This window comes from Zophobas morio, unplaced genomic scaffold, assembly GCF_036711695.1.
Source record: "Zophobas morio isolate AGI-343-1 ecotype UQ-CSIRO unplaced genomic scaffold, CSIRO_AGI_Zmor_V1 ptg000014l, whole genome shotgun sequence".
NCBI classification, from domain to species: domain Eukaryota; kingdom Metazoa; phylum Arthropoda; class Insecta; order Coleoptera; family Tenebrionidae; genus Zophobas; species Zophobas morio.
The window spans coordinates 17651648-17665363 of record NW_026972119.1 but is presented as its reverse complement, the minus strand read 5'-3'; the positions used below and the strand labels follow the sequence as shown (position 1 = coordinate 17665363).

The 13716-nt window shown below is 35.6% G+C and overlaps 1 protein-coding gene across 2 annotated transcripts in view; it reads right to left on the bottom strand.

Moving 5' to 3' along the window:
* Positions 1–913: 913 nt before the first annotated feature.
* Positions 914–13716, bottom strand: part of LOC135128585 (uncharacterized protein) — a 47230-nt gene continuing 34427 nt past the window's right edge. Inside the window, exons 1-2 of one of the 2 annotated variants that reach the window (XM_064055481.1) lie at positions 5365–5421; positions 914–3633 (exon numbers count right to left, since the gene is read on the bottom strand). In XM_064055481.1, coding sequence (XP_063911551.1) covers positions 2359–3633; positions 5365–5397 — 1308 coding nt within the window. In that variant the 5' untranslated portion in view covers positions 5398–5421 and the 3' untranslated portion in view covers positions 914–2358. Of the gene's footprint in view, positions 3634–5364; positions 5422–13716 lie in introns of those variants that run through there. The other variant, XM_064055480.1, reaches the window with a different exon arrangement.

The window sequence follows — 13716 nt, the reverse complement described above, 5'->3', positions numbered from 1 at the left end:
GGGTTCGATTTACATCACAGCTTCGCCCTCCCTAGGAGGAAGACGCTTTGCGATGTCGCAACCATGCGAAATCTCCAATAATAAAGTGACTCTCACATTCCTGCGCGTTTGAAGAATTGTGTATGTGAAATAAGCGCGCATTGATGGACGTTTTACATTACTCTGTAATTGCGGCTCGGTGTTTTGTACTTTCACTAGTGGTCGATGCCAAAACTGTTGTAGTTGTAGCCTTCCGTATTATAATCTCATCTTACACAATACCGTATAACTGCGTTTCATGCTAAACGTCCCAGTGCCGTCTAGAAATCCCCCGAACTTTACCGCAAACTTTACCTTTTGAAATATTAATCTGTTCAAAATTCAGCAGCGAGTCTTAATTTCGTCGCGGGTATCTAATTGGGGCAGTTAAACCGTGAGACGAAATTCGAGTCCGGTATTAATTAGAGATGTTTAATTAATGGAGAGCATCCGGTGCGCCGGTTTCTATCTGCAAGTGGAATACACGGCGGAGTTATTTAATTGCTGTTTGGATTGTCGACGGCCGAAATGGGTGTAATCAGGCGAATTATCCGGTGCGATATCCATGCAACAATCTATTTGAACGTTGAGCAGTTTTCAGTTATTCAGGACGAGGCAAGGACGGCCTTGTGGCAAGTAAAAGTACTGCCGATAAAGTAGGTTACTGTCGATCCGCCATGGCACCATGGCAGTCTAGACCGGCGTGGGGCAACGGAACTTTTCTAATGTTGCCGGAGTTCCCCTACGATGGACGTCACGAGGATATGCGGATGTCACGTTGCGCTATGTATGCAATGTAAACTTATGGCGTTCCTTCAGAAGTTCAACGGATTTCTTTTTACGAGCTTTCTTTTTCTAGGAGGGGAATGCGGGATGAATAAATAAAGTACGGTGGTGATTTCAGAAATGTTTACACATTTTATTGATTTTTATTGGGTTTTTACATTTTCCTTAGTTTATTCTTACTGGGCCTATGGAACAATAAAAATATACAATTAAGCCCATAATAACATACATACATTTCAATCAAAATAGACATTTTGTTTTTTTTTTTGTAATTTTTATGATAGACGATAGCTTAAAACGAATCCTAGGGATCCAATATTGTTATGTATGTAATTTTTCAGTCAGTCACCCTCGCGACATAAGTACTCGTAGGCATATTGAAGAGGTCACCGAGCAGTCTATGATTAACTATAGATAGTCAGACTGAGCTGGCTCGTTACACGATTAAATTAGGCCTGATCACGTATACGTGTTTTTTTTTTGTTTGTTTTAATTTAACGCTCAGTGTAACTTTTTTTTAAGTATTTAATTTTCTCTAAAATATCTAAAAAATAAAAATCTGATTTATCTATCCATACATTTGCTAATTTTACTTGTGACAAACTACATACATATTTCTGAAAATATTCACTTAATATGAAGTTATGACTTGTATATTACAATATGTACATTTTAATACTTATTGCGACCGGGCGACGTTTGCACTGATTGCAGCATTTCTAAAAAAATATAATATGTATGTATGCAGCCTGAAGGTCACTTTTAACCATCAAACAAATTAAAATACACAATAAATAAGAGGCCCAATGTCGATGCAATACTTAAACATCAATACACTATTAAAATATAATAAGTATGTAAAGTACAATAATGTAGGGGAATAAATGACGTAACATAACACTGCTCTGATAAAACTTAAAATAAATAAACGGTTCTCTTTAAAGCATCAAGTAAAGTGTACAAACAAGAAGAGTCGGTGATTAAAGTACAAATATGCTAAAATTCATATGTACGTATATAGTATGCGTATAAAATGCATTACGGCAAAGTTCCAGAACAGGAAGAGAGGTCTAGGAGTGGCGGTGGAGAGCCCGAGAGGGTCCTTCTGACTTACAATATTGAGTAAAATTGAGCGACGTATCGGACGCTTCAGGCTGCTGCATCTCTCGAGAAATACGCTCCAATCGCTAAATCTCCATGTACACAACCCAATTATAAATGTGTTTCTCACAGCCACACACCAACGATGCGTCAACATGTTTTTAAAGAACTTTCAGCCTCATGTTGCAACAAAATCAACAAATAATAGCAATGTGTGTAAAATTTCGGAATGGTTTCGTAGAGTTTAGAGACGACGCGTCTAGCCTGCATTCAGAGAGTTTATTATACGGGCTCCGAAAACGGGAACCTCAGTCGGTAATTTCGTGTCTGTACGAGATTGGAACCATTTTGTCAAAGTCTTTGCGCGGCGCACAACAGCTACCAAATCTACACAATTTATAGACAAGATGCTGGTGGTCCCGCTTTCATACGACTCGCACAGACTTATACACATCACGACGAACAGCACGACATCCAAGTGTTACACGTACAGTAGCAACTTGTCTGGATGATGGGAGCGTAGACGATGCCGTTGGCGTACATGAGGGGCGGCGGCTGCTGGGTCATTATGCGCTGCTGGTCCTGGTAGAGGACCTGCCAAGCGAGGCTCTTTATCAGCTGGAGGGTCTGCCGCCGCTCGTGCCCCATCAAGCAGACGGTGGACTCCTCCACGACGTCGTGCAAAAGCATCAGGTACTGGTGTTTGAGGGCCTCCTCCTCGGGCTCCACGAAGTGATTCCACAGGTAATTCTCCAGCTTGCCTCTCTGCTGGTTGATGTCGGGGAAGTCGATGAAGAATCGCGAGCACATGTACTTCTGGAGGCTCTTGATGTGGTCCGGATTCGCGGGTTTGTAGTTTTTGACTAGCAAATTGCAATACTTGAGCAGACCGCCGCCGCGGATTTCCTCGGGGTGTCTCGTTGAGATCAGCTTCTTGTGTAAATGGTACAGGGCTTCCTGGAAGTCGCCGTAGAAGGACTCCCCCACCACGGTCGGGTAGAAATTCTCGCTGATCGGAAGCTCGCTGCATTCGTAAAAGAGCAAAAGAGAGTCCAGGATGATTTGAAAAGAGTCCACCGAGAACTCGAACTGCCGCCGCATGCTGTCGACGAACTTCAGCTCGACGCCGCGACCGCGGGAATTACCGAGGGAGATGAGGGACCAGCGATCACCATCGTTATTACTACTATTCACTTTCACCATCTTGCTTACGTAAGCTTCCTTGAGACTGCATGTGGACATGCGTTTGCGGCTGACGCCATCAGGTAACATTTCGTAGAGAGAACTGAGTACGGCGGACTTGACCCGGTCGAAGTTGCGCATGTTGGACAACTCCACGCCGAAGATGAGATCCAGGTCGTTGTATGGCTGGGACTCGGTGGCCAGGACGTGGGACGCGGCGCCGCCGTTGAGGCGGATATCGCGGACCCGCATTCCCGCTCCCCCGGAGGCCGGGTCGCTCTCCAGCTTCTTGCGGACGACGTTCACCAAATCCCTCAGACGGACCTCGAGCGTCGGGAAGTTGCCGCGGCCGTGGATGCTCACCACCTCGTCCATGACGTCGTTCAGGCGACAGACCTGTTCGAAGCTGAGCACCGCGAGTCGCTGCTGAGATTCTATGTTCTTCACGTCCCCGACGCCGCTGTTGTTGTTCTTCATCCTCTCCTCCATCTCGAGGAAGTAGTTCACGTCTGCCATGCAGTCACCGTACTCGTCTGGTGTGCTGCACTGTAACAAAAACAAACAACGTTAGCTACCCTAATTACAACAATCGGAGTCCCACCCCTTCCGTCCGGCTTCCGGAGGCGTCGTCGACGACGGGGGCGGTCATTTCGCGCGTTCCGAACTCTCTGGAAGCGTGTCGGCGATTGTTCTGCGATCTAGTGCACGATGCTGCAGATCACCAGTTGCTAGGTAACAGAACTCGGAGACTGCGGGATGACGAAAGGGGTGAGAGGGGTGGCGCCGCACAACCGAGTGACGTCATAGTACTCTCGTGGGCGGTTTGAATGGATGGCGTGGGCGCATGGTGCAGATGAACGACGCCTACGTCTAAGGAACCCCGGGCCCCAAACACGGCTATCGATTGTGGGAATGCACGCCGTCGTTCACGTCACGACGCCATCATTACTGGAGTCGGACCCCTACGGATGCTCGCAAAATAAACGCAACAAGTCGCGACGGCGTCTCTTATTCAAAAGACGAGATGGATACTCGAACGATCGCAACAAGGTCGCATGAATTACGAACGGATTGGTTAACTATTGCGGTGAAAACATGGCGAAACGTCTGCGGACTTAGAAAGTGGGCCAAAACTAACCCTTAGCGCTAAGGAATCTCTACGTTACGATCAACTAGAGCATACACGACTGCATAATGCGTGCTGCGAAATGGCGGAATTGGCTTGGAACTATTGATGGCCGCTACTGAATCCCGGTCATGAGTAGTGAACACGGAGATCATCGGAGGCAACAAGAACCGGGTTAGGGTGTAATCCTGGGATTCGATAAAACACGTTAACGCGTTTACGCCCTCCACTGATTTATTCGTATGGGGTCCCCGAAGAATGTGGCGGAGTTCTAGGCTCCCGTTTCGACGTAACGTAATTAGAAAAGTTAACCCTCATTAAGAACGCTAGAACGTACTCTACTTGAAATTAGGAATCTCATGCTTACGATGCCCAAAGCATGAATGAAAATTTAGGGAAAAAAATGTTCCCTCGCCCCTGCAGCAGCGAATTGACAACCCTTTTAAGTTATAGTAATAACATACTTAGCTATAAAAGTATTTTTAGGGCGAAAATCAATGCGCTTGTAATGGCAGACCGCCAACAAGCAAGACGAAAACGAGAAACCTATGTTTTCGTATTCTAGGAGTTATGAAACGTTGCTTGTTATTCATGGAACTGAAATTCGTTTCATTCAATTCTCTGACAGCCAGTGTACTATTTTAACTCATAGCAGCACGTGACGGAATTCTTTGGTTAATGAATTTGAACTCCGCAGGTCAAAAAATCTATAGAAATGTTATTTTCATCTCTGGGGATAATATTTGATTGAAATTTGTAAACTAGTGCAACTTACTGGCAAATTATCAATATGATTTTGTAAAAGGTCGGCCAACGCAAACTACAATTTATAAATCACTTGATTAAATTATTACCCGTCGGAATGTACCACGACGCGACTAAGGCGTTTGATAGCTTAAAGCACGACGTTCTTTTGTCTAAATTGTGTAGTATTGGTAGTCGTGGAGTGGCTCGATTTCATAACTTAGTATCCGGCAGGTCTCAAAGACTGCTAATTACGTGCGAAAACAGTGTACCGATGAGAAGACACAATACAATTCGTAAGTAATAATTAGGGATCGATTCTTCGATAATTTATGTAAACGACTTACAGCTATCCACGAAAAATTATTATTTATTATTACTATTATTACTAAAAGTCAAGACTTTACCGCATTCCAATGCTTCAGCAACGAGGTGCACATGTTCACTACAATACCGTAAATTCGTGTGTGGTGTATTTATTCAAAGATAACAAAGCACCTTTATCATGCAGTGGCAGGTTTGATCGGTGCACACGAGCCCAATTATATCCTGCGCGTTTATGCATGTAGTAACAAGCTTATACTGAACAAAAAAGTAGTTACACTACAAGCAACAGCATAAAAATAGAAAATAGTTGACGATCACTATCACTTCAATATCGCTTTGTATTTTTTCTAGCAGCTCGTCGCTATTGGAAAATTACGGTAGAATTTAGTCGATCCCTCCATTTTCGCGCTTCCGTTGGGCTTTGCAACTCCCGTTTAATTCCCCGAAATTTACAGCCGAAATCGTCGATTGCGCAACGGGTAAAAATGGTTTGGTCAAGTTTTATGTTACCGATCCGGGTGCCAAAGAATTCGTCAATTCTGGCATACAAAGCGTCGTAACGAATTCGCTGTCATGCTATTTGGACATGTGCAAATCCGAAACATTCATTGACCTAGACATGGATTCTTCATGCTGAGTTGTTCTGCATTTACATTTGAATGCGGGATTAAAATCCGATTAGGGGTTCATTTGGGCCGACACTGACCCTAGCAGGTGTCAAGAACACCAGAAAAGCGGTGTTATTGTCGACGCGTCGTCATCCGAAAAATGCAAAAAAGGTGAAAATGTGATGAAACGAAACGGTGTTTTGAGCAGGTACGGACGACGCAAACATAAAGATGAGGATGAAAGTGAAAGGTCGACCACATTGTTCCGTTACGCAATGGCACCAGTCAACCACGTAACCTACTATTCACTTATTTAATTACCAAAACAAAATTCATTCAACTTAGATCATCTCTTAAATAATTCTATTGATAAAAAAAGGAATGCCGTTACATTAATGGAGTGTAAACAGATTATAGGTAGAATAACCTGTAACGTTGCTGTTGGTTCACTTTCGGTTTCTAATGGTATTCCGTTTTTGTTTGTGACGGTGACACACATCGGGTTTTTACGAGAACGAGATTCTTCGGAGGCTATTTTAGACACAATAGGAGATAACGTTGACTTTTGTTCAGATAAGAGACGCGGATTAGGGAGATGCTCGATTATTGATAAGAGCTATCGAAAAATTAAAAAAAATTGGTCGAAGTTTATTTCGAGAGAACTTCTCTCGCTTCTGAAGTGCAGACCAATAAATCCCGCTTTTTTGAAAAATTATATTTTTTTGTTGCAATTTTTGTTTTTTGATAAACTTTAGAAGTAAAAACTGATGGCGTAAATAACACTTTCGCAGACATTTTGAGTTGAATTTTTAAGTTTCTCTAACCTTTGAATTTTACAAATTTTAGATTTTGCAAGTTTTTGGTTTGGGTTTCTCAAGTTTTCAATTTTTCGATTTACAAATTTTCGTTTTGGTTTTTTATTTTCTTGATTTTTTCAATTATTTGATTTTTCAATGTTTCGCTTTTTTTACGATTTTGTTTTTTCAATTTTGATTTGTTCAGTTTTTCGTCTCTTCAGTTTTTCGATTTGCTATTTTTCAATTTTTCATTTTTTTGTTTCTTCAATTTTTCGTTTCGGTTTCTTATTGTACCAAATTTTCGAATTTTCAATGTTCCGACTTTATAATTTTTTTACACTTTCAGTTTTTTCAATTGTTTGTTTCTTCAATTTTCCGATTTGCAATTTTTCGATTCTTCATTTTTTTTTGTTTCTTCAAAATTTACGATATGCAATTATTCGAGTTTTCTTTTTCAGTTTTTCGATTATCAATTTTACAACTTTTGGATATTTCAGATTTTGCAATTTCAGGAGTTTCCAATTTTTAATTTTTCACGTCTTCTATTTTTCGGTTTGATATTTTTCAATTCGCAATTTTTGGGTTTTCAATTTTCTGTTTCTTCAACATTTAGATTTATTAATTTTTCGTGTTTTCAATTACCTTTTGGTTTTTCAGTTTCATGGTTATTTAATTTTTCGTTTCTTCAATTTTTCGATTTGAAAATTTTCTTTCTGGTTTTTATTTTTTCTATTATGTATTTGATTTTTCAATGTTTCGTTTTTTTAACATTTTGTTTTTCAACTTTGATTTGTTCAGCTTTTCGATTCGCTATTTTCCAATTCTTCATTTTTTGTTCCTTCAATTTTTAGAATTTGCAATTTTTCGTTTAGATTTGTTATTTTCACAAATTTTCGAATTTTCAATGTTCCGACTTTATTTTTTTTCACTTTTCAGTTTTTTCAATTTTTTGTTTTTTTCCAACTTTTGGATATTTCAGATTTTTCAATTTCACGAGTTTTCAATTTTTCGATTTTTGAATTTTTCACGTCTTCTATTTTTCGATTTGCAATTTTTGAGTTTTCAATTTTTCGTTTCTTCAATTTTTCATTTGCAATTTTTCATTTGCAATTTTTCTAGTTTTCATTTTAAACATGTAATAATAATAATGACAATATTTTCAATTTTTCGATTTTTAATTTTTCCATTTTTCGAATTTTTAATTTTTCATTTCTTCAAATTTTTAATTTTTCAATGTTCCGATTTTATACTTTATTAGTTTTATAATGTCTTCAATTTTTCTATTTGCAATTTTAATTTTTTTTTGTTTCTTCAATGTTACGGCATGTTTTGAGTTTTCATTTCTAAATTTTTCGATCTGTAATTTCAGGAAATTTAAATTTCTAATTTTTCGATTTTTCGTTTCTTCAATTTTTCGAGATGCGATTTTTCGTTTCGGTTTTTTACTTCTTCATTGTTATAATTTTTTAATTTTTTTCATTTTTCACTTACTGGATTTTGTAACTTTTTCAGTTTTTCGATTCCTAAATTTTCAGTTTCTTCAGATATGCGATTTGTAATTTTTCGTTTCGGTTTTCTATTTTCTATATTTTTACAATTTTTCGACTTATCAATGTTCTGATTTTATAACTTTTTGTTTCTTCATTTTTACGTCATGCAACTCTTCAAATTTTCATTTTTTAGATTTTCCAATTATTCGATTGAGATTCTTGTTTTCCTTATTTTTTCAATTTTTCCATTTTTCAATGTTATTTTATAATTTTTCTTTTTTGAATGTGAAATTTTTCAATTTTTAGATTTGCAATTTTTCGGTTTTAAATTTTGGATTTTTCAGTTTCTCGATCCCTCAATTTTTCGTTTCTTAAATTCGTGATTTGTAATTCTTATAATTTTTAAATATTTTATAATTATAATTTTTAAAATTCTTCACTTTTCTTTCGATATTTAATTTTTCAATTTCTCGATATATATTTAATTTTACAACTTTTCGATCTTTCAATGTTACAGTTTTTCGACTTTTTTTTTACAATTTTGACAGTTCTATAATTTTTAATTTGTGGGTTTTTTAGTTTTTCGATTCATTAATTTTTTTCGATTTTTGATTGTCTCCATTTTAGTTACTCGATGTTTCAATTTTTCCTTTCTTCGGTTCATGGATTTGCTATTTTCCGATATTCCTCTTTTTCGATTTTGCAATTTTTCGTTTTTTCAGATTTTCGGTTTTTCATTTTTTTCCGATATTTTGGTTTTTCGATTTTTAATTTTTCGAATTTTCAATTTTTCAATTTTTCAACTTTTCGAATCAAAAAAATGGAAAAACTGCAAAACAGACAAATCAAAAACGACAAAATGAAAAAGTTTAAAATGAAAATTTTGAAAAATCTAACAACTGGAAATCAAGAACTTGAAAATCCAATGATTAAAAATTGAGAAACTTAAAAATCGAAAAACCAAAATATGTATTTTAAAATCGAAATCTTGGAAATTAAAGTAATCGGAAATCTACAAATGCCTACAAAAACTGCAAAATTGACAAATTGAATTGGAAAATTGTGAAACCGAAAAATCAAAGATTGAAAATTTAAAAAATCAAAGAAAAAATTATAAAATCGAAAGAAACACTGAAAAGATAAAGGAAATAAATAACGAATAAAATAATAATAAATACAAAACGAAAAATTGTGATAGAAAGTCGAGAGAATGAAAATTAAAAAAATGGGAAAAAGAAAACTAAAAGTTAGGAACTTGAAAAATAGAAGAAACGAAAAAATTCGAAAATCAAAAGATTAAAAATTGAGAAACCTAAAAAACCAAAAACAAAAATATGTATTGTAAAATCGAAATTTTGAAAATTAAAGAAATCGGAAAATCGGAAATACAAAAAAACTGCAAAATTGACTGATTTAATAATTGGAAAATCTAGAACGAAATTGAATATTTAAAAAATTAAATAAGCGAAAAATTTTAAAATCGAAAGATTAAAAATTGAGAAACTTCAAAATCGAAAAATCGGACAACTGGAAAAAAAAAGCTGCAAAATTGACAAATTTGATCGTTGGAAGACTTAGAAATCGAAACAGAAAATTTGAAAAATTAAATAGGCGAAAAATTATAAGATAGAAAGAAACATTGAAAAAATAAAGGAAATAAATAAAGAGTAAAATAATGAATAAAAAACGAAAAATTGTGATATAAAATCGAGAGAATGAAAATTATAAAAATCGTGAAAGTGAAAAATAAAAATTATGGAAGAAACGAAAAAAATTCGAAAATCAAGATTAAAAATTGAGAAACTTAAAAATCGAAAAACCAAAATATGTATTGTAAAATCGAAATTTTGAAAATTAAAGAAATCGGAAAATCGGAAAACCGGAAATACAAAAATTGTAAAATTGACAAATTTAAAAATTGGAAAATCGAGGAATCGAAAAATCGAAGAGTGAAAATTTGAATAATTAAACAAACAAAAAATTATACAATCGAAACAGTGACAAAATAAAGGAAATAAAAAACGAAAAATTGTGATATAAAAACGAGAAACTGGAAATTAAAAAAAATGGGAAAATGAAAAATTGAAAATGAGAAACTGAAAACCCGAAAAGTTTGGAAATCGACGATTTGAAAAACCGAAAATATTAAACTTGAAAAATCGGAAGATTATGAAACCGTAACATTGAAAAATGGAAAAATTGAAAAATAAAAAACAAAAACAAAAAATTGTGATATTAAAAAATTGGTCGAAGAAAGTAAATAAATCCAGATTTTTCGAAAAATTATGTGTTTCAAGTGAGTTGTTCTATTAAAAAATTTTGTGATGACGTCATGAACATTTTGCAAGGATACGTATATCAATTAAAATAGATGTTCTTGATTTAATCAGTGTAATAAATTGCCGCATTCATTAATTTTTTTTGAGTCACCCTGTTTAAGTAATTTTAAAAAGTATGAGTGATAAACAAGTAGGTATACAGTCAAAATATTTTACATATTTCAGAGAGGTTATTATATTCAAACATACTCGTACATACAAAGTTTGACAGACAGACGGAGAAGGGATCACTTTTTTCGTACTCTAGAGTCTCTAGAGACCATGTAGAGAAAATATGAAAATGACAAGTCGCCCGAAGGACTCCATTCCTACACTTCCTTAATCTACCTACGCTCAGGAAGCAAAAAAGGACACGAAAAATTCGGTCCGCTTGAAAATGTCATCCCATAGATGATTAACCCGCCAATATTCTACGCAGAGGCAATTAACTCCGGCTTAGAAGCAGCGAAAACGAAAGGCGAGTTCAAAGACTGTAATCGAGAGGAGGCACAACATGACCTTTCGCATATCATCATTTTTATTACGAAATCAATTTGCAAATGACGCCACCCATTCTCCTAATAGCTAGACGGGCGATCAATCTCGTTAAGGTCATTCGGATTTCTGCACCAGACCATTCATTTTTGGTCCATAACCTAGTCACTAGTTGGCTTACGAAACCTGGGTTAACCTGCGCTATTCTGGTATTGACCTTATTTGCCCACCAAACAGCCCGTGTACATATTTGGTTTCGGCATTAACAACACCGTGCGTAGAAAAACAGAAGACACAGTTAACACTTTAACACACGGATTAATTCGACGGTAGCTCGACGCGCGTCACGACTTTATCATTTAATAAACACCGACGTTGAGAATTATTTAGCTGAGGTATACTAAAATTCTATCTGTAATTACTGGAAGTTTTCGAATCGGGAGCGCTAAAATGGGTTGCGCAATAACTTGGAGCCTTCTTGTGATTAACGATTTATGGCTTTAAATTTTTAAGTGGTCTTGGTGGAAAAAAAATCATCTTGGCGTTTTGTCGGCGTAATTACTATTAATGGGTCAATCTAAAATCAACTATAACCTAGCGAAAATCAATATCAAATTGTATCACACAGCGGAACAAAGGACGACCCAGTCGAGAACTGCTGTTCCATTTAATTATACAATATTCATATCAAAGGTCGATTCCGGTTTGTCAAACACACGAATTACGGGCTGAGTGAAGGGGCGGACTCTGGCGATGAAATCAGAGGCGGTGAAGCGAGAGGGCGATAAACAGGGTGGAAGAGCAAAATAAACATCAAACGAAGGTAAGGAGCACGAAAATACCGAACGAAGAATTAAATCCACACAGTCCGAAAATTGTTGTTGCTAGACATAAAAACCCACGATTTTTATGCACATTTCTTTGTCAATGTAATGGAAAACCGCCTCTTTGAATTTTTAATAATATCAATTTTAAAACCTCGTTTAATAATAATGGAGGAGCTTACATAATACCGCCTTCGCTTGCCTCGGGTAATAATTTACAACAATCAGAATTTCATGTCACACGATAAAAAAGTCGGTCGTGTTGTTTTAAAATGTAGTAGTCGATTATTCCCTATAAATCAATAAACAATATTATGATAACAATTTCAAACAAAATTAATCACTATCCCGAGTGTTTGCATAGTTAAAATGCATGCTGAAAGCAAAATGTTGTATTACTATGTGCACACTAATTTTCAAAATACACACAATTTTTGCGAATATTCTTGGGTCACGTGGACGTATTTATCGAGAGTAGGCTTGCGTTAGATGTAGATTTAGGGCAACGATGTTTGATGTAGACTCAGTATAGGTTGGTGAACACACGATTTTCGTGGCTTGAAACTCGCTAATGAATAAGGTTAATAATCTAATGAAATAAATTATACGTTTAAACACACAACTAGAAGATAAAGATTATAGAGATTTCTTTCGGGCGTTTTGGCTCAACCTCATTCCAAATACCACACACTATTTCTGTTTCAAAACCAAACCTAATAATGTGTCCTTCACCAAAAGAATAAACTTGGTTACACTCATGTTTAAATTATAAATTCTAATTTGTTTATTGCAAATGTAGAAGCAAAACACACGGAAACATTCATCTTTCATTTCAACGTTAAAAAAAAAAGAACATGCGAACATGTTGCGAATTCTGCGAAAATGCTAATTTTCTTCAATAATAACACAAAAAAATTATAGAAGAGTTGGTTGTAAAAATTGGGGTTTTATTTAATTTTTTTAAATCCTAGACGATAAGGGATATTCAGCTTTTGAGATGATTTAAGGTTAACGTCAGTTTTAAATTCCAACCTTTGAATTCTAAATCAAGATTCATGTTCAATATTAATTTTTTTATCGAATTTGCATAAAAACATCTTCTGCAAAACCTTAAAGCTGCGGTCAATTTTGAACCTTCAATTTAACCTTTAATTTCGGTTTCTCCATCTTAACCTTAAAAACTTTGACTTTGAACCCCTACGGTGATGACTTTCACAGACATTTAATAAAAATGTTTTTCATAAATGTACAAGCTTTGTTGTATACCTTTGTGTTTTAAATGCAAGGTTGGTGTTCAATATTCACTTCTGTGTTTTTATTTTTTGTCAAACTGGCAAAAAAAACGTATTTATTTGTCAAACCTTAAAAGTGCGTCTAATTTGAACTGTCTTTAATCTCAGTTTCTTCCACGTTGACCTTAAAACCTTTGACTTTGAACCTCTAACGTGAAATTTTTAAATCTTATTAGACGTTAACTCCAAGATTCAAATTTTAGACCTTGAACCCAAAAGCGTTTTCAATCACAAAAGGAAGACATTAATTTTTATTGATGAATTGATGAATCTCCTCAGAATTTTAATAAAACTGATGTTTTTCAAAAATGCACAAGCTTTGGAATTAATTTAAAGCCTCAGGTTATAGTGGAACTATTTATTATATTTGTACTTTAAAACTAGGTTGATGTTCAATATTCACTTCGGTGTTTTAATTTTGTTCCAAATTCGCATAAAAGCGTACATTTTTTTTTGCAAAACCTTAAATTTGCGGTCAATTTTGAATCTTCAATTGAACCTTTAATTTCAGTTGCTTCCATATTAACCTTAAAAACTTCGATTTTGAAACCCAAAGGTTCAATTTTTAAATACTGTTATACTGAAGAATCAAATTTTAGGACTTGAAC